Below are 22,071 nucleotides of genomic sequence, written 5' to 3'. Positions count from 1 at the left end.
CTTGTAGTTTTTACAATAGAAAAACTAAATTTAACTTGTACATGCACCACACTGCTGCAAAATATGACAAGTTTGAAACAAATCATCTTATCTGATAGGAAAGGAATTGATATGAACCTCTGCATTAAAATAGAACCATGACCTCTAACTTAAAGGAGGGCCAAAAAGTTATGCTATTCACTACATTAAAAACTATAATGTAAGAAATAGAGGAACAGAACCAACTGTGCTTTGTAAGCATGTGTGAAAACAATGGCATACATTGAAAAAATGTATCGCAACAATTGCTACATGTTAATAGGATGGTACAGTTTGATCATCCTATTAAAACGTTGCATTTATTTCTAGATATTACGAACAAAGAAAGAATGTTACACGCTGGTCTGACAGGGTATTTCACCTGGGTAAAACTTCCAAAAGTGGGTCGTATGTTGAGACCGCTGTATTACAGTTCTAAAGTCAAAAAGAATGATTACAATTAACTACTCAAAGTAATTTATTACCCAACTGGGATATGCGGGGTCGAGTGTTGCCGCAATGAATAACAAGACCCGGACTGACTTTGGGTTTGGAAATGTTCTCCTGCGTCAGCTGAGCTTCTTGGGCTTGTTATTCTTTACTTGAAAGCTTGTTAATTATTCTGCTTCTCGTGGTTCTCATTGGTCGTCTGCAGTAGCGAGTAAGTTCATTATTACGAATCTTAACGCTTGCTGCATAGAGCCGACATGATCCACAAAAGATCAATTTAGTTCTTGTCTTTTATTCTGGTTACGCAACACACATCAAGTCTCATTTATATCAAGGAAAGGATACGCTGGAAAAGAGAAAGATCAACGATAAAACATTGGCTTTCAAACTGATACTCGTTTTTCTTGCGATCATTGCAAAACAGTAACCTCTTTTACTCACATCAGTTGTTAGTTTGTTTTAAGTTAAACGCTTGCAAAGATATGCAGCACTGCAACGGATTGCACAACTATTTCGAAAACCCCTGTTTACGCACCAGCCTGTCTTACCGTCAGGTTGGAAACGTTGGAACATATCAGGAAGACGGGAACATGTAACAACGACACTGTAAATGTAATTCTAATAGTTACTGAACCATGAGAACGCATGGAACAGTAAAGTTACACCGCTCAATACCATATGTCGCAAAAGCAGCATTTAATTTCCATGGAACAAAAAATCATGCTTGCAAAATTTTCCATTACTTAATGCTTAGTCGAACCAAAGTGCCATAATGGTAGTTTTAAAGCACGTGACCGCTACACAGACCAGAGAATCCATGAAAACAAAATCAGGGTTCAATTCAGTATTGATAATGCACATTAAATATTTGACTAAACCACGTTAACCAATAGATCTATTTACATTGGTAGAAACAGATGATAAAAACTAGAAGGGTGGCTTAGCACATTTTGTTATTGCATTTACACTGCAACCTATTTTAAAACATTAATATATTTCCTATGCTTATTTTGTATTGGGTCCCATTTTAGCCATCGTCTTTTATAACCTTAGTCGTTTCTGCAGGCAGAAACTCATGGGTCCCCACACAAGCAAAGTTGAAAATAATGCATTTCAAAAGATAACCATGAGAAAGTCTGGTGTTTTAAGGTAAAACACAGTGACCGGCACTGGGCTTAAATAATAATACTACGTAGAATACAAACTATAAAATTAGATTCACCCCAGATATTGTTTGAAGTATGTCCTATTTAACGTGTTAAAAAACTGACCCATTTTAGGGGGCTAGTAGGTTAACTTTTGGGTTCGACACACAAACTAAAAAAATATAAAACCACAATGACTCAATAAATAGTACTGTAAAATTTGAGCCCAATCCGCCAATGTTTAAAATTTCGACCACTAGAGGTGTTTTGAGCAACAACCGTTAATGTTTGACGTCATAGGGCTGTTAACAACCCCCTAACTGTCATGGCGCAAAAACGATCACCAAGAAACCCACCAACAAGCAACATACAACTGGTTGCCCTTGTAACACTATTGCTCCAAAGAAATCTTTCGTTTGTGGTGCCCAGTAACATACAAATACGTTTTACACTTTAGGGGCTTGTGGGGTAAATTCTAGGACTACAGGGTTGAACACAACAATCGACACCTATAAATGGCATACTATACAAGCTATCCAAATTTCAGCCAATTCTGACACTCTTTAAAAACTCACCCATTTTAGGGGGCTAGCGGGGTAAATACTGGGGTTATCAACAAAAACAAAGTGGTATACACATCTACATAAATATATCTGCCATCTGTGTAAATTTCACCCAAATACATTAAACATTTGATAGAAAAACGAGTCGGACAAACTTTGGGTAAAAAACACCCATTTTAGGGGGCTAGCGGGGTAAATACTGGGGTTATCAACAAAAACAAAGTGGGATGCACATCTACATAACTATATCTACCATCTGTGTAAATTTCAGCCAAATCCATCAAACATTTGATGGAAAAACGAGTCGGACAAACTTTAGGAAGAAAAAAAAGAAGAAAAAAAAAGAAAAAAACAATTTGAGTAAAATCAATATGTGTCCCCTTCAGGGAAGGGGACCCATAATCATGTCAAAGATCACAAAACAATGTCAAATGAATTTTATTATATACAAGACTTTGACATATCTGTTTCATTTTTTTGCAGCCTTTTTTAAGATTGAATATACGATGCAAAGGTATTTGTAAAGTATTGCAATAAAATGCTTTACTTTTTAAGACTTATCACTCATAAATAGGTTTTACAGAATTGGGCAATGTCAAGTCTGTATACCTGGTCAGAAACCTTTCCCCCGCGGGCCAGATGTGGCTACCAGACAAATCTTGGCATTTCTTAACACAGTAAGTAAAAAATGATTTTGCTAAAATCATAGCGTTGAAATGGTCTTGATATTAAAACACACCCACTCTACTTAAACTTTAACAACACCAGCTGTTGAGATTTGATCACTCAGCCACAGATGATAAAGTCTTGTTCACAACCTGTGACTCTGCTTTTTTGTTTGTCAGTCCGGTTTTTGTTGTGTTTGGAAGATTAAGAAGTTGATGAGATTCCGCTTGAAGGCTGACTTGAACCTTTCCTCTACATTTCGTGTAAATCTTGTCAACAAAATTGGAATACAGGATGGGATTGAGGGCGCTGTTGATCGGCAGAAGAACGATCGCAGCTACTGCGTATGAGATGCTGTCGATCTTTACTCCACTGAAGTTGATGAAAACCATGATGGACAGTGGAATCCAGCAACAGAAATCAGTGATGATCAGACGAAGAATCTTGTGTTGAAGAGCTATTGTTTTCATAAACATAAATTTTAAATTAGAGATGTTTAAAGCAGTCTTAAAAAAATAAAAAAAATAAAGTAAGTAATAGAGTAACATTTTTTATGTATTTGGTTTCTTCTAATTAGTGTAACAGACCTGGCATACTGTAATTTCTACGTATGTAATTATTTTTTCAATATTATTTGTGTAAAATGCATCACACGAGGGCCAGAGTCAGGCCCGTTAAAAAAACAACAACTCCTAACTAGAAGGGTGGCTTAGCACATATTGCCCTTGCACATACACTATGATCTATTTTAAAACATAAATATATTTTCTATGCTTATTTTGTATGGGGTCCCATATTAGCCATCGTTTTTTATAACCTTGGTTGTTTCTGCAAGCAAAAACTCATGGGTCCCCACACATGCAAAGTTGTAGAATGTAGATAATGCATTTCAATAGATAACAATGAGTAAGTCTGGTATTGTGAAGACAAACACAGTGATTGGTACTGTGCATATTTAAATATGCTATATGGAGTAAAAACTATTTAAATTAAAAAACTCATTTTAGGGGGCTAGTAGGATAACTAATGGAGGTTCAACACACACAAACTTGAAAGTAGGAAACCACAATGACTCAATCAATAGTACTGCAAAATTTCAGTCCAATCTGCCAACGTTTAAAAGTTCAACCACTAGAGGTGTTTTGAGCAACAACCGTTAATGTTTCTGACGTCAAAGGGCTGTTAACAACCCCCAAACTGCAATGACGCAATCACGATAATTGGCATACTTTACAACAGGGGTGGGCAAACTACGGCCCGCGGGCCGCATGCGGCCCGGCAAAGGAGTTCATGCGGCCTGCCAAGTGTTAGTAAATTTTAAAGAGAAAGTTACCGAGCAACGCTGAATAGTATTATAAGCACAGGCGTAGAGTTTTTAAAAAATAATAAAAAGTACCGAGGGTGCGACTTGCCGATACCTATACCATGTGCTGTATCTGTACCCGTACCAGCATAGGAACTAAACATAGATACTTTTTATGTGCCTTTGCCTGTTGTTTCTGCCACGTTATTATGCAAATGGTCACTTGACACAATTTCTTCGTTCGATAAAAGTAAAAGCAATTTACTTTTTCAAATACAGCCCACTTTGCACTGTTGACGCCAAAACTTTGGTCACTTTGGATCAAGTTTAGGTCGTTGCAGTACTTTGCAAACTGTTAAAAACGGCTTCAGAATCGTTCAGAAACGCAGACCCGCACAACACCTAAGGATGGATACTAAAAGTGGCTCGCCTTGTTTAATGTTGGCGCAAGGAATTTATTAACAAAAAAACGTGCTTAAAATGCTTGTTTATTTTGAAACAATTACAATTGTAGCGTTTTAAACAATTTTTGCCTAGTCAAGTGACAACAAACGTATTTGCACATAGCTGAAAATATTTTTGGGCTAGATCAGGCGTGCACAACACGCGGTCTTACGGCCACATGCGGACGCGGAGACGAGTTTGTGTGGCCCGTTTTAAAATACATGCATTGGGCCGTGACGTAACTAAAACTATTTTGCCAAATATTTTGATTTTTAAACTGCTAAAAACAGATTTCGCGAGACTGGAAAAAAGATTACCAGCTTAGTAACTATATGCGTCAGGCTTTTTATCCGCTTATTGTGTGCAAACAATGAGAAAAACAGGCCCCGCAATCGTCACAATACAGATTATGACGTCATAAACAGTTAGCTTCGTTTAGCTAAACTTGTGCACCAAGTTAAATGGTATATATATATGATATAAACCAAATTCTTTACATCAGTTATTTTAAAACAAAAACAAGCAAACAATGGCGGCCGTTGGTTAAATACTATGCGGCCCGATAACATTAAGAACTTTTGAATGCGACCCGTGCATTGAAAAGTTTGCCCACCCCTGCTTTACAAGCTATCCAAATTTTAGCCAATTCTGACATTGTTTACAAACTCACCCCTTTTAGGGGGCTAGCGGGGTAAATACTAGGGTTATCTGGAAAAACAAAGTGGGATGCACATCTACATAACTATATCTACCATCTGTATAAGTTTCAGCCACATCCATCAAGCATTTGATGGCAAAACCAGTCAGACAAACTTCGGGGAAAATACCCATTTTAGGGGGCTAGCGGGGTAAATACTGGGGTTATCAACAAAAACAAAGTGGGATGCACATCTACATAACTACATCTACCATCTGTACAAGTTTCAGCCACATCCATCAAGCATTTGATGGCAAAACGAGTCAGACAAACTTTTGGGGAAAAAACCATTTTAGGGGGCTAGCGGGGTAAATACTGGGGTTATCAACAAAAACAAAGTGGGATGCACATCTACATAACTACATTTACCATCTGTGTAAATTACAGCCAAATCCATTAAACATTTGATGGAAAAACGAGTCGGACAAGCTTTGGGTAAAGACACCCATTTTAGGGGCCTAGCGGGGTAAATACAGGGTTATCAACAAAAACAAAGTGGGATGCACATCTACATAACTATATCTACCATCTGTGTAAGTTTCAGCCACATCCATCAAGCATTTGATGGAAAAACAAGTCGGACAAACTTTGGGGGAAAAAAACATTTTAGGGGGCTAGCGGGGTAAATACTGGGGTTATCAACAAAAACAAAGTGGGATGCACATCTACATAACTACATTTACCATCGGTGTAAATTACAGCCAAATCCATTAAACATTTGATGGAAAAACGAGTCAGACAAACTTTGGGGGAAAAAAACATTTTAGGGGGCTAGCGGGGTAAATACTGGGGTTATCAACAAAAACAAAGTGGGATGCACATCTACATAACTACATTTACCATCGGTGTAAATTACAGCCAAATCCATTAAACATTTGATGGAAAAACGAGTCAGACAAACTTTGGGGGAAAAAACCATTTTAGGGGGCTAGCGGAGTAAATACTGGGGTTATCAACAAAAACAAAGTGGGATGCACATCTACATAACTACATTTACCATCTGTGTAAATTTCAGCCAAATCCATTAAACATTTGATGGAAAAACGAGTCGGAAAAACTTCAGGGGAAAATACCCATTTTAGGGGGCTAGCGGAGTAAATACTGGGGTTATCAACAAGAACAAAGGGGGATGCACATCTACATAACTACATTTACCATCGGTGTAAATTACAGCCAAATCCATCAAACATTTGATGGAAAAACGAGTAGGACAATCTTCGGGGAAAAATACCCATTTTAGGGAGCTAGCGGGGTAAATACTGGGGTTTTCAACAAAAACAAAGTGGGATGCACATCTACATAACTACATCTACCATCTGTGTAAATTTCATCCAAATCCATCAAGGATTTGATGGAAAAACGAGTCGGACAAACTTTGGGGAGAAGAAAAAAAAAGAAAAAAACAAACATTTTCAGTACAATCAATATGTGTCCCCTTCAGGGAAGGGGACCCATAATTAATTTAAGTGGTCTAGCAATAAGAAATCTGCAAACACAACCTGATGATTTCTTTCCGACGCTCTGAAATTTGTTAATGGATTTTCTGGCTTTCAAAATGATTGCTGTGTATGTGGAAGCCACAAATACAAACACAATGAAGTTTAAGATGGAAATAGCAAGAGAAAATTGCCATGACCAGTCTTTGCTGGTGACAAATAGATTTGGAATGCACACACTGTTGGCGCTGTAGTATCTGTTGACACAACAACAAACACTAATTAGTGATTTTATTTTTAAGTGTTAGAGTGAGCATCAAGGCACAGTTATGCTAACAATCTTTCATATCCATTTAAAACAAACATATTGTACCTAAAATAAAAACTTGGCTTTTAGATTATTTAAAAAAAAACAATTATTCTCTGATAAATGGCTGATTTAGCTATAAATGTTGGCACCCCTGCAAATATGTGGCTTTGCACATCGTAACTTACCCAAAGTAGTTGGAAATGGTCAAAAGATTGCTCTGAGAGGTATTTGCCAGGAACTGCTCAAGTTCATTCCATGATGTCATTGCTTGCACTTGCAGAAGCACAGAGTCTGGCTGGGACGACAAATGCTTCGAGTAGGTCAGCAACTTTATTGTAAAGTTTTTGGCCGCATCAAAGTGAACAACCACATTACTGAAGAAAGGATTGCTTCCAATCAAAGCTCGCTCCACAAAACTGCTTTGTTGAGAAGCTGACAATGGCACAAGAGCCAAAGTCAGGGATATTGTCCAAGTGAGCATTATCATCAAGAGGACAGCTCGAAAACTTGGTTTGCTCAAAGACGCAATCGGCTAAAAACATAAACTTTGTTGTAAACTGGTTTGTGGCAGAGTTAGTTCTCTGCTTCGTTAAACTAAAAACACTAGACTTGATGTCTAAAATCAAGACCAACTTACATTGTAGACGGCAAATAAACGACTTCCAGTTAAAAGTAGCATTGTTAGCACAGATGTCTCGCTCGAAAGCACAACCAGCACTCCCATGGCAACACAGGATTGACTGGTGAGCCATGACAGTGATTGTGAGCAATAACTTCCACTGTACACTGCTCCTGCTATTCCCAGCATTAACAAATATATCGCCATCAGAAAATCGGCAACAGCTAGATTTAACACCAGCATGTGGTTGGTCCTCGGCGATGCTCCTTGTGCTTTTGAAAAAACTTTTTGAAGAGATTTTATTTCTCCAACAATGACAATCTAAACATTTTAAAACAATCTAAGTAATTTTATTGGTTAGGTAAAAAAACAAAAAATCAAACCAGATTTCCAAAAAATGCAAGTAACGCCATGATCCAGACAATCGCTCGAAGAAATGGATTGGCAATCAACTCATATCTTGACGACAAAACATTTGCTCCAGTTTTGAATTTTTCTGAACACTCGTCACTCCAATCAGTGCAGTCCCCACGACCATCGAGGACCTTACCAACAGTTTTTGTTAGTTTTGTTACACTACATGGCAGGTAATTAGAAATACAGAAACAGAAAAAAAAACAGAACAGATTTGGGTTAGACAACAAATCAGTTGGCAAACCTGTTTTTTTCGAACAAACAATGGTTTTTTATTTTCACAATAAAACCTTCCATCCACACTCGAACAATTCATTTCATCTTCAGCTTTGTCACAGTTTATGTTAAAATCACAAACAACTTTTGTAGAAACAGAAACCTGGCAAAGTTTAAAGTTATGTTTATATTTCATAAAAAATTACTGTGTTAAATTAATTATTTTTATCAAGGTAATTGGTCAATAAAAAGAGAAAAGGGTGTATATACATATATATATACGTATACTTCAACACTTTAGCTCAGGGGTCACCAAACTACGGCCTGCAGCCCTCGAAGTCATTTCATCCGCCCCCCATTGTATTTTTTGGTTTGCCAAATTGTAATTATAACTTTGCAACATTCAAAAGTTAATTTACTCCCTGCAAAAGTTTCCTGCAACATGTGGAATTAATTTTACTTGGTCTCATAAGATTACAACAGACAGGAATGATCCTAAGTCAGTTTGTTACATCAAAGACAAGACAACAAGTTTTATTTGTTCGCAAACAATTGTCTTCTTTCACTTGTGACATAATATAGGAACATTGCTCGGAAGATAAGACTAACTTTAAAAACCGCATCACTTTGAATAGTATTGTAGAAAGATCTCTTGGCGGTACGACAAAAATTTCCTTGTGGGGCGAGCTTGGAAAGACTATGTTAAGGCTTATAAACTATGCGGCCCTCGCGAATCATTATATCCTGCCCGCTGTGAAGAAAGTTTGGTGACCTCTGTTTTAAAAAAAATGGTCTTTTGCTCTTATGGTCTTTTGAAAGTTTGGCCCGCTGTGAAGAAAGTTTGGTGACCTCTGTTTTAGCTGAGTTCAGTGGCCTCTGCTTTTGCATTTGTTTTTTCAGCCTCTTACCTTTTGTCCTTTGAGAGATTTACAGTAAAAATTTTCCTGACACAATATTTTGCTCTCATCCATTCCATTATCACAGTTTTCATAGCCGTCACACACTTGGCTTTTTGGAATACTGACCAAATTTCCAATCCGACAAGAAAATCTTATAAATTGTATCATTAATAAAGTAACTTTCAGGAAACCATAATATAACAAAACATTTAAAAAAAATTGTTCAAACTTTCAATGTTGGACTTTGTTGGGTAGGTTAATTTCAATCAAAAATATTCATCAGAAAATAAAATTAATATTACTTATAGTTAAGTTACACAGACGATTTCTAATTCCAAAAAGCAGAGCTTTGAACCTCTGACAGTTAAACAATTCCCGTGAATGCCTAAAACAGAGATTTGTTTTAGTTTTACCTATTTGGGCAATTCTTCTCATCAATGTAGTCTCCTGTGCACTCGAGCACTCCATCACAAAAATTTTCACTGCTCACACCAATTCGTTTGACAATTTTAGTTCCGTTTGGAAAAGTAACCTAGAGTTGCAGTCAAAAATAACTTCAAGAAACAGGAAGTACTCTCTGTTTACACAAAACAACTTACATTTTTTGTGCACGCTACCATGGATGGTGGTCCAACAGCTGCACCCAAAACACCTACAGAAGAAACTGTGCAGTTGAATTTTCCCGGCACATCCGGACATGTAGCGTTGCATTCATCCGGTGGAAACCCTGGGGGAACTGCCCACACGGCGCGACTTTTCACCCCCGGTCCGTTTAATCCACAGTCTTCAATCCCGTTGCATAGAATGCCACTCCTAACCCCTCTTACACTTGTCAAGTAAAAACATTGGCTGGTATCACATCTAAAAGAACAAGATTTTAAACAACTACATTTGGACAAAAACACTATAATTGCACATTCTTGAATACTTTTTATCCGTACTTGACTGAAAATGTTTGGAAATTATTGTTTTTGATTAATCGAGGCCAGTTTACCTGCAGGGCATCCCAGCATCTGTTAACAATCCTTTGGAGCAGGACAAAGTCCCATGACAGTAACTAAACCTGCAAAAAAGTTATAACAATAAAAAAAACACTATATATATGAGAATATGAGAAAAACATTCTTTAATTTTATTCTTTACTCTTACTTTTCATCTAAATTATTGATGCAGTCAGAAATTCCATCACAAACTGACGTCCGGTTCACACATTTAGATAAGTTTCCATTTCCACAGTAAACCTGACCGGGCAGACACAATGTTGGCAATCTAGTGACAAAACAAAACTCATCAACAAAAGTCATATTTATTATGTAAAACTGTTAGTTGTATTCACCCAAACAACACATTACACAAATTTTTACCTTTCTGTCCGAAGTTTCACATGATTGCAAATATTCGAAACTTGTTTTTCACACAAGCACTCATCCGATAAGTCTGCACAGTTGATTATTCCATCACAAACTTGATGTCGTGGCACCAACATCAAATGATCAAGGCATTGAGAGCATCTTTCTTGGTTGAACGACACACCAGGAAATTGTCGGATGTCTCTGTAAATTTACAGACAAACAGTGTAAACATGTCAAATGTCAACCAAAAAACAGCAGCATGTGGAAATAACACAAACATTTTCTGTGTTTAAACCAGACTCTCCTGTTATTTACAAACGTTTTTTGTTTTACATTTTTTGGAGTTGTTAAAAACCAGGTTAATGACGTCATAGAGCCGTACAATTTTGCATGACGTCATCATATGAGCTCAACTGTGTTGTGACGTAATTGTACGATTTTATGACGTCATTAACCTATATACGTACGATTGCACACACTAGACCCGTTTTTAATATCATGTACATCAGGTAGAATGTACTGATACAAAATTACACGAAAATGGAAGTATTTCATATTGTTACCTTCCATCTGACAAACTTGATTTAAGTGAATAACAAAGATCAGCGCCGTCGTCACAATCCTGGACATTATCCCACAATAGTTGTTGCGGTAAACGACAAATTCTCCCGTTTCTGACACATTTAAATCCAACTCCATTCTGCCAATCGTCATCTTCCGGGCAACCATTGCACACATTTCCATCACATACAGTTGAGCGCAAAACGCATTTCTTGCTCTTCTGACATTTGTAATGTGTTGGGCAACCGACGTCACATGGCGTCAAACCCTGACACGTGACTGTGGCGTTGCAAAGGTAGTCTCGGTGCAGCAGACAAGTGTGATTGAGCGGGAAAACTGTACAGCTAAAATCAATGTGTAAAATCGATGCTCTACAACTTTTGACATTTGACAATGATTTTTAGTTTAAATTTCACTTTAAAACAAAACACACTTTGCAACAGGACTTTAGGGAAGTTTTGAACTACAATGTAAATGCCTGACTTTTTTAACATTTAATTTATTGACTTATCTATTAAAAAAAAACACTTGGAAACAATTTTTTAGACTTTTTCTCACCCAATATAGGGATAGCGACACATAGGACATGACGCATTTGCCCTTATTTCGTCACTTCCGTCGCAATTAGGTGATCCGTCGCAAAATTTTGTGATTTCTATTGTCGATCCATTGGCGCAGTTGAAATCTTCAAAACACACAATCTATTACCTTTAATGACAAATATAACGACCCAAAAGACGTAAAAGCGACATGCTGATCATTCTAATTTTCCGACAAATGCTCATGCCATCATCAGTGATATGAAGGGCACATAAGTTACACCAGTTTATTGTAACTTGATTCATATGAAAGATTGATAAAAAGATAAAGGTGCGAAAAAAGCGTCGCGTAAAAACGATAGATAAAGTGAAAATTAAGTCGCAAAATCTGCCATTAAAGTGTGTTCTTTGACATTAAAATACATTTAAAAAGAGCGATTACACACGTAAGTTGACTGTGTTTAAAGCATTTCACAACTATGCTTGTTTCTACAATCTAAAATGCATTGCATATATTGTGCAAAAAAAAGATTAAAAAAATATAACAAAAAAACTTTATTTAGAAACATTGAAACTTACTTGCGGCTTGAACGTAGACCAAACATCCAAACAATACCAATGTCAAGAAAACCAACTGGTGAAAAAACATTTTCGAAAGTTTTTGCAACTAATTCACAAACATGCAATGCAGCGTATGCTTTGGTTAGAAAGTCATGAACGAACCGATTAAACAACATCCTCGCTGCTACAAGACTAGCGATACCTTGAGGAAACGGATATGAAATTGGTGATGGCTTGCACGACTCGGGACCGTGTATTGCAGTTCAATATCTAGCAGTCAAGTTTTTTAATACATAAATATATACACTAGCGGAAACAAAAAATGTAAACAATTTTACGAATTTTTTCATAAAAAACAATGCCAAAAAATCCGTCGTAAGTTATAGTTCTTTATTTTTTCATTGTGACGTCTTATTATTTGCTACCGGGTTTCTTTCGGTGGTTTCTTTTCCTATCAAACCCTACCTTATTTCTCTAACACGGGTGGTTAGTATTGTGGCCCCCTCAACTAGTTCCACCAACGTTACCCACCAGTCGTGTTTACCCACAAAGAGCCAACCTTACTTTCTTGTGAGCCCCAGTCACACAACACTTCATAATACGGTGTAGCTGCGGCGCGTTGTACCACTATCCACCAATTGTGCCCTTCATTGTTTTGCGCCCCATAACGTTTCAACGTTGCGCAAGTATTTCCGGCTTGGTGATTGTTTTATGCAAATGTTGTTTTTCAGCCAGCAGTTTTATTGTAAACAATCGACGTTTCGACGTCCTATACAAGACGCCTTCATCAGGATAATGACATAACTTGCAGGACAAAATTCTTATAAAGAGACAAAAGTGAAATAAACTCATCTCATCTCAACAACATTTTTGTCGCGTACTGAAAAGGAAACGCGTAAAGCGGATATGCCTCAATTTCCCGTTTCACTTTGCGGATGGAGAGTAAAATACAATGAAACTCCGTCGAAACATTTCTGTTTACAAACTCATCTAAACTCTGAATATTTGTTGTGCTTGATGAAAAGATACTAAACCGCTGTTTATATTTGCAGTGGTAGCTTTCGGGAACAAGCGGGAACAAATAGAATAAAAATAAAAAGATTTTTTACATTTGAATCAGTCTGTGATATTTCTTTAGCAAATAATTAGAAATGTCAATTTGGGCGAAATAAATTACTTTGTTCATTAAAACCGGATGTATATCAAGATACAAATGATTTAAAGAGTTTGATAAATGTTTATAGATTAAAGCGGTTTTTAACGAGCTTTGTGTATTTCGTTGGCTACGTAGCCAAGCGTTGCATGTTTTTGATTATATTAATTTTAAAAAAAAAAACGTTAAAACGTTAATACGATAAAGAAATAAAGAGCACAAATGGTATATCTGAGGTCCAACGGGCTACAGTTTTACGTATTGCCCCATTTGTAAAAGTGGTTGTTTACACGAACCAAGCCGAACAGTGTGAAGGCTGTAGTATACTGTTCCATTAATCAAGTTTCGCTTTGTATGCATTATAGGCGGAAGACCCGGCAATTTAGGTGTTGCGCGCTAAAAATACTTAGTAAACACAACAGGCAGAATGTTGTTTGCATGTTTAACTATCCTCACAGCTTTTGCAATTCAGGGATCCTTTCAAACAGGCTAGAGAATATATTTTTGCTAATTTAAATGACATTTGGTTCTTATATTTAGGTTACATGTATTTATTTGACTTTGTTTGGGAAGCACCAGGGGAAAAATGCTTGCCCAACAAAGTACTATATCCTGGGTGCTACGAGACTAGCGTTACCTTGAAGAACCGGATATGAGATTGGTGATCACGTGCACGACTCGGGACCGTGTGTTGCATGCAGTTCAACTGCAGTTCTGCAGTTCTGTTCAATATTTAGTTCTGCAGTTCTGCAGTTCAATATTTAGCAGTCAAGTTTTTTAGTACATAAATATATTCACTAGCGGAAAACAAACAGTTGAAACAATTTTACTAAAAGTTTTTTTAAAAAAAAAACAAAAAAAAACGCCGTCATAAGTAATAGTTCTGTATCTTTTTTCATTCTGGCGTCTTAATATTCGCATCCTTTTGTGTATATTTTTTCTTACGGTGGTTTCTTTTCCTGTCGAACCCAGCCCTCTTTCCCTAACACGGGAAGTTAGCTTCTAAGGCCCCCTGGACTGGTTCCACCAAAGTTCTACCCCCGGTCGTTTTGACACAAGTAACAGTCCATTGCGTTGCGTAACACAGGCCCACACAAAGTTTGCTCTGTTCGGCTTGTAGCATTTTTAAGCCCAGTAATGATCGGCATATTCCGTATTCAGTTGGTTTGGAAAAATCGCCAAAAGATAACACGATATTGTTTTAACCAACCATTAAAACTGAAATATGGTAAGTGACCCTGCCTTCGCTTACTGCGTTATGTTTTAAAGCCCTAAATCATGGGACGGTGTTGCAACACAATCCAAACATGAAGAGCATGTTTCACAGCACACCTCTCCATGCCCAATAAGACATCATTTAAACGATGTGTATGACTAATGCATTTATCTTTAGTTTTCCGGATACTTTGTTGCTCGACATTACTTTTTGAATAATACTTAGGGGTGACCTTAGGTTGTTTTCACACCTGCAGCTTAAAAGCACAAATAAAACCAACTAATTTTTTTATTTTTGAAGACGTTTTAGCCAGGCATGACATTATTTAAATAAAGTAGCCAACCGTCGCCATGCCAACAGCACATATGTATGTCTAATGCATTTATCTATAGTTTATGGCTTGTTGTGCTGATGAAGCAGATTTAAATAGTTTCTTTGTCATTTATAACTTACTTTGACCTAAATACACACAACAGATCAATGGAGCTGAATATACAGCAGCTTTTGAAATTATGTCGACCAGTTGTTCAGGTAAACGGACCTTGAGCATTTCCCTTTTATCTATCAATGTCAACGACATACGAAATTTCTTCATGGTTGAAGGGCATAACAGCTTTAAAGGTTACTAGTATATTAAACAACTCATAAAAATATTGAACCAGAGAGTAGCACCAACTGATTCATGTCCTGTTGCACAGAGTTTAAATCCCCAACAGCGAGGAGATGCAAAATATTTTTATGCAAAGAGAACAAGTAATATCACAATCATGATTTTAGTCACAGCGATTGCACAAACCACTAAAAGCACAGTGATAACATTGAGATAAGTGGCAGGCCTGTCATCTGTTGAAAAGTGAACTTTTTTCCACAATCTCCTGACACGAAGCAAATGTTAAAATTGTTTTTGAGAGTTGCCGCATTGTTTGAATCGACTGACGGTGGATTTTGCTTCGCTTTGATTTATAATGGACCTAAAAACATTAACAAAAAATGTCATAGTTTATCTTTACAGCAACGTATTAGATTAAATGGGATAACACCAAATGCATTCTGTTTGGCCAACCATTCGTTTGTCTAAACAAGTGGCCAGAGCAAATTGCCCCTTAGATACAAAGTAACAGGATTGCAAAGTCAGAGATTTAAGATGGAGTTAATTCTAAGGTTTTTATCCAACTAATGAATTCAATTAAATCCAACACACCTGGTTGATCAACTTATCAATGAGGTAGTGGATCCATAAAACATTAGTTCTGGGTCGAAAAAGCGACCAATCATTTCCCAATTCATCTCGCATCATTCGGTATAATTCAAACTGATAATCCACACTTGAATCGGCGTTGAACAATTCCTCGTCATTCGATAAGTCTTGGTACAGGGAAATCCCACCTTAAAACAAACTAATTGTCTTACAGAACTTCTCTGGTCTTTATGTTCCAATTTAATGCAGTCAGGGCAATTTAAATGTGAATCCACTATTTAATTTAACAGGGTAACTTACCACATGCAGTTACATAATCGCTACCATTTTTGCATCAAGCGTATTAAAAGAGTAACTGTTAGCACAACACTCAAAGAACTTGTGAAATATATCAACTGCATGCAGTATTTTGGTGCAAACCACAACCTTAATGTATTTCCAGCTTAGGTTAAAATACCAGACACAATACCTTTGGTCATCCGCGACAAAGTGAAGTCAATTATTCTTGTTGAAATCCCACTTGTTTCTGAACTGTAATCTGCCCCATTCAGAGTAAAACTGAAAGATTTTGTTTCAATCTTCTGCACAAGGATGTTACCCCAGTGAAGATCTCGATGTTCGAACATTAAAGTATGCTCGGCCACTGCTAATCCACTGATGGTCTGCTTCAAAGCTGAAAGTGACTGAAAAAATTGATAAGAGTTTTTCATTTAGTACTTTGTTGGTAAAAGCATATGATAAGCTGCAGACAGTGCACACTGTTTCGACCTATAGAGTCTTATCAGTGCAGCTGGTGATGAGAGATTGGTCGTATGAGCTAATGTAGCCAGCTTTTGACACTTCTGTTTGTTGGGAGCAGCAAGCTGAAAAGTCAAACCTCACCAACTTGTTCGATGCCACAACTGGGCATTAAAGACAGAAAAAATATGAAAACTTAGCATTTCAGAAAAGGCTTATCAAAAACCTGGTAGCTTTGCTAGTGTGGATTACAATAGAATAAATACAATACCTGGGATGCATTAGTGAACTTAAAATGTTCAATGTCGATTCCGCTATCATCAGATTCAAACAAAACATAATGCTGGTTTGGGTCTGGCAAAACAGGCCGTTCATTTTCTGATGTTATTTTGCTGTTATATTTGTCCCATGCATCGAGAAGCACAGCTGGGTATGGCCCATATGTCAGATGAAATCTATTAAAACAAGAAATGCATTATTAATATATATTTTTAACACACTATAATATAAATACAAAAAGACTTTGTTTTGTGTTAGGTTACTTAAAACATGTGCTTATTGCAGACAAAATCAAATTCCCTCTTATGCATAGCTTATTTCACATTTTTAAACAAAAACATTTTCACCGGTGTGTGATCACAGTACACCAGGCCCATAGAAGGCGCCATACTGAATCAGCCAGTCACCAAGCATTCACCACCATATGGCAGGGCATAGGCTAGAAAAATCTAGCTGTGATCGCTGGCTGCATAGACGCTTCAGGGCTGATCCCAGTTATGAATTTATGTTCATCTTAACTAAAGCCAGTGGTTATTAACCAGGGGGGCACACCCCCCTAGCGAGGTACCAGACATTTCCAGGGGGGGAGCCAAAAGTTAAATAAACAAATATATTTAACTTTGGACTCTCCCCCTAAAATTAATTTTGCAAATGTAGTGTATCGTTTGCGAAAACAAAAAGCAACAAATATTATGATGCATATACCTTATGGTGTAACACAAATTTTAAACAAGGCGATATGTGGCAAAGTTTTTAGTTGTCAGTTTTTTAACTGCAAGTCGGATAATTTTAATTAAAGTCTGTTTATATACTTAGATTTTAACTAGAAGAGTGGCTTTCTGATATACTTCCATTTTATATATTCTATACGATATTTACCAATTTACTATACACATCATTTGATCTACACATATGATTGTTTTTGTAAACAAAAACTAATGGGTCCCCACACGCATGTTTGTGCGGATTTACGGTAAACAAATGTTGCGGTGATTTTTACATTCTTAAGGACAAATTTTTAGAAAGCATTAACCCAACAATAAAAAAAATTGTTCGTATTCTTTTTGCACTATTCATGTAATTACAAAAACATTAAAAAAACGTAACAAAGACTTAAATCTAATCTCTTGCTTTAACCCAGATATAGTCCTCCAAGGTCGGGCAATTTTTTTTAGAAAGCTGTAACAGTTGTGTTACAGACACTTTAAATTAAAAAGCAATTTGCTACAAGTGTATACATAACAAATTGTTTTTCATTTAACTTTGTTTCGCAAAATGAGTACCATTGACCTGTGCACACGCCAAAGGGTGCACACGCCAAAACGACTGTTTGACCTTTTGACACCGTTTTCAATAGCACGCCGTCATTCGTGTTCAACAATACTGTTAAGCCTAATTTATACATGCCTTGAGTATTGACTCCTAAATTGATTGTTAAAAAAACGCTATGTTATGAAGAAAGTTCTGAGCTGTGTTTGTAATACCGACTAGTTGACCTTAAGTAACCCGTGATCATGCGGCGGCCAACCTGACAGCGAGCATTTAAAAAAACATTTATTTGGCAAAAAAGTCAAGTTAATTTTTTCATCTTAACTTTTATTAACAAAGTTTTTCTTGACATATACAAAACCGAAGCACGGTTATTAGGCTTAAATCACGTCATAGGTGTAAAACCTTCGCCAAAACTAAAAATGTGAGTGATAACTTAATAAAACGACATAGCATTGCTGTGCAAAACAGCTGATTTCTAATCACTGAAACGATGTCTCGTAAAATGTCTGTCCGACGTCAAGCTGAGCCCTCCCGCTATCGTAAACCAGTGAGTTACTCTCTTGGTACTTCTGCCTACAGTGTCTTTCTTGACCAAACGAGCGTTAGACACATTTACGTTTCGGGGGCCTGTGGGTGAATCTCTGGGTCATACGGGGTCAAAATTCACATGGACCATCTTTAGACCAATATCTGTAACGTGTATAAAATTGAAAAAGTTTGAACCATTCTTTCTTGACCAAAACGTGGGAACAATAGCCGCGCTAAAAATTTCACATTTTGGGGTGCTGTGGGTGAACCGAGGGATCAAACGGGGTCAAAATTCACATGGACCATCTTTAGACCAATACCTATTATGTGTGTCAATTTGAAAAAGTTTGAACCATTCTTTCTTGACCAAAACGTGGGAACAAATCCGCGCTAAAAATTTCACGTTTTGGGGGGCTGTGGGTGAACCGAGGGTTCAAACGGGGTCAAAATTCACATGGACCATCTTTAGACCAATATCTGTAATATGTGTAAATTTGAAAAAGTTTGAACCATTCTTTCTTGACCAAAACGTGGGAACAAATCTGCGTTAGAAAGAAAAAAAGAAAAAAGAAAAAAAGAAAAAAAAAATATAGACAAAAACAATATGTGTCCCCTTCAGGGAAGGGGACCCATAATAATCACGCTCGAGAGTCGCATGGGTTACAGGCCCAGACGCAGCCTTTCCCAAACTGGCACTCGTTAGGCCATTTTGCAGAGACCGCAAAAGGTTCATGTCTTCCCAAGGTCTTATTTGTACTCAGAATATGCTGCTGTTTAATTGTAGAATTTTGAAAAATATGAAAGAGTCACATGTGCGACAAACACCTTAGGGGGGCGTGGACAAAAAAGGTTAAGAACCGCTGATTAAAGCCAAGTGTTTTTTTATGGGATCTATCTGGCTTCACCAAATGCCACATGCGCGTTAAGGTTCATAACTTGTTATTACCAATATTGTCAGTGCATAAACACACACATTACTCACAAACTTGCTTAACTGGGATGTGACACTCTTTAAAGTCACGTCGCCCAGCTGGTGTAATAGTTATGACGTCATACTCTGTTTTTGCTGAGATGGGCACTGATTGGAGGCATGACATTAATCTGGTTCTGGGGCACCTTGTTATCTGTAATGAAGTGGGTTGGTTTAAAAAGTAAAAAAACATAAATGTAACTGTTTTATGTTAAACTTACACAAACAATTCAAATAACTTTACTCGTAAAATTTTTTAAAGCAACATGCTGCAGTTTCAACAGGTATAATTTACATTAGATATGTGCCCTCAGACATTACAGCGATCAGTCTGAGTTTATGTAAGTATAACAACAGGTTTATTTTACCACTTGACATTAAATTGCGTTAACGTAATTGTGGTGCTAGGACTTGTTTTAGCAAGGATAAATTGCACAACACTAATTAATATCAGTTACTTATTTCACCTTGTTCGGGATTCTTATGCTGATGAAGCCAACTTGACAAAAATCACCGGCAAGAGTAGTGCAAAATGGGTTTCCCGCTCTGTTACAAAAACAAAAAATTAAGTTGTTTGCTTTGCACATGCTTGACGAAAGCTGGCCGCTAAAAGGAGAATGGGTCAATTAAAGAAACACACATTTGAATCCACCATATAAATACAGATGAAGAATATTTCTAGGGTGCCAGCATTCCTATTTTATAATAGCTGCTTTCCTACATATTTTAAGTAGGGTAGCATGCCACCCTGCCACCCAAGCAATCAATGCAAGGCAAACTTGTCATATAATTTCGGAGGCAAAAACAAGGTTATCTTTATGGCAAGGTACTTCAACTAAGAAGTAGTAACCTATATAGTTCTCAGTAACCAATATAGATTTGCGTATAAAAATTAGGTTATGTGCAAATTTAGGCCGGTTTGCCTTCTGCAATCCAACACAAAGTTACTAAAATAGCTGATAAACTTTCACCTTTGAGTTTGAAGTTTCACATGACTGTAAATATCTGAAACAGGTTTTCATACTCAGGGCTCATCTGATATTGATAATTCCATCATAAACTCGATGACATGACACTAACATCCCATGAGTGCATCTTTGTTGGTTTTACGACACACCAGGAAATTGACGGATGTCTCTGTACAAAACAAAACAATTTGCGTAAAAATGTTAAATGTTAGTTTTATGCAAGCAGGAACATTACCACTTTCGTGGATGTTAATTAACTGTTTGCTATATTAAGTTACATGAAAATAAACATATTTACATTCCAATTAAATGGTCATTTAAAATGTGTTTTTAATATCATGCCAATGTTGTAGTGTATTGATACAGATTTACACAAATATGGACAAGTATTTGATATTTGAAATACTTACCTTCCATCAGACAAACTTGATTTAAGGGAATAACAAAGATCAGTGCCGCCTTCACAATCCTGGACACTGTCCCACAATAGTTGTTGCGGTAAACGACAAATTCTCCCGTTTCTGACACATTTAAATCCAACTCCATTCTGCCAATCGTCATCTTCCGGGCAACCATTGCACACATTTCCATCACATACAGTTGAGCGCAAAACTCATTTCTTGCTCTCCTGACATTTGTAATGTGTTGGGCAACCGATGTCACTTGGCGTCAAAGCTTCAAACTTTTTAAGTTACATCAGAGCCCATATATAGTGGTTATGGTTTAGTTACTCATAAATTAAAACAATAGTATAACTCGTGCATACTTTTCACTTTTCTATTTCCTAAACAAATATACAAAAGATATGTTTGTTTATTTTTATTTATGCAGCTAGAATTATTCAAAAACACAATGCCAAGAAAATATTTAAAACAAAGCAATGCTGTAGAACTATATTAAACCTATTTAAGCAAACAAAACGTAACAATTTAGTTTGATTTAGAGGTTTTACTTGTCCTAAACATTTTCTTTTAATCAATGTTGTTTTCTTAACAAGAACATGTGCAAACTCTCTGCGGGTCCGGATTGACAACAATCGATGGTAAAAAATAGAAAACATATCTTGACATTCTTTAAAAATAAATTTGCATTTTAAACCAGTCGAAGGCTGCGTAGTAAATGGGAAGTAAGCATTTAAATCTTTAAAAACATCCTTAAAACGTTTTTTTGTTTGGGAATTATTATATTATGTGTCACACATTCAGACACTTTAAAGAAATGACGCGTTTAAAAGTCACCCGAAAACGAGCTCGTTTCTTATTTTCACCAAATCAAAGAGCGACAGTTGGATAAGACCTTTATGCGGAGAGGAAGTTCTCCATTGTAAGTCTATGAATTAAAAAACGGAACACGGTTAACGAGAACACGCATTCGGTTTTAGGCAAAGGCTTTAGTTGTTCTGCCGAACACAATTGCAACAGGCTCAATACGTGTTTCCAATTTTCGAACCCCAGCTATGAATATAAGGTAGTGCTAAGGAAGTAGCGGGTATTGTTGCGATGTGCTGAGCGTTCGCGTCCGATTTGTGTTGGTCACGGTCAAACTAGTTTAAAATA

General features: G+C 36.9%; 2 protein-coding genes across 4 annotated transcripts; both read right to left on the bottom strand.

The window, feature by feature from the left end:
- Nucleotides 1–2,598: 2,598 nt before the first annotated feature.
- LOC145230738 (uncharacterized) lies at nucleotides 2,599–21,126 on the bottom strand. Of its 3 annotated transcripts, XM_080096253.1 has the most exons (14): nucleotides 11,652–11,689; nucleotides 11,096–11,437; nucleotides 10,545–10,733; nucleotides 10,330–10,449; nucleotides 10,175–10,243; nucleotides 9,780–10,041; nucleotides 9,594–9,712; nucleotides 9,190–9,331; nucleotides 8,310–8,444; nucleotides 8,035–8,196; nucleotides 7,670–7,972; nucleotides 7,218–7,564; nucleotides 6,786–6,979; nucleotides 2,599–3,299 (listed from the first exon to the last, which is right to left on the bottom strand). In XM_080096253.1, the coding sequence occupies exons 1-14, from the start codon at nucleotides 11,672–11,674 to the stop codon at nucleotides 2,959–2,961; spliced, it is 2,748 nt and encodes a 915-aa protein (XP_079952379.1). In that variant the 5' UTR covers nucleotides 11,675–11,689; the 3' UTR covers nucleotides 2,599–2,958. The 3 variants fall into 3 exon arrangements, with proteins under 3 accessions (XP_079952379.1, XP_079952381.1, XP_079952380.1); XM_080096255.1 differs by lacking the exons at nucleotides 11,096–11,437; nucleotides 11,652–11,689 and adding an exon at nucleotides 20,926–21,126; XM_080096254.1 differs by lacking the exons at nucleotides 11,096–11,437; nucleotides 11,652–11,689 and adding an exon at nucleotides 10,811–10,883.
- On the bottom strand, nucleotides 14,833–21,076 carry LOC145229721 (serine/threonine-protein kinase haspin homolog). The gene is made up of 9 exons (XM_080095053.1): nucleotides 20,926–21,076; nucleotides 20,628–20,684; nucleotides 20,519–20,552; nucleotides 20,015–20,093; nucleotides 19,556–19,701; nucleotides 16,770–16,953; nucleotides 16,230–16,443; nucleotides 15,764–15,948; nucleotides 14,833–15,533 (listed from the first exon to the last, which is right to left on the bottom strand). Exons 1-9 carry the CDS (start codon nucleotides 21,074–21,076, stop codon nucleotides 15,402–15,404), a joined length of 1,182 nt encoding a protein of 393 aa, XP_079951179.1. The 3' UTR covers nucleotides 14,833–15,401.
- Nucleotides 21,127–22,071: the final 945 nt, after the last annotated feature.

The sequence above is a fragment of the Phallusia mammillata genome, chromosome 5 (assembly GCF_965637545.1).
Source record: "Phallusia mammillata chromosome 5, kaPhaMamm4.hap1.1, whole genome shotgun sequence".
In the NCBI taxonomy this organism is placed as follows: domain Eukaryota; kingdom Metazoa; phylum Chordata; class Ascidiacea; order Phlebobranchia; family Ascidiidae; genus Phallusia; species Phallusia mammillata.
Note: the sequence above shows the minus strand (reverse complement) of the source record. Positions and strands in the feature narration are given on the sequence as shown.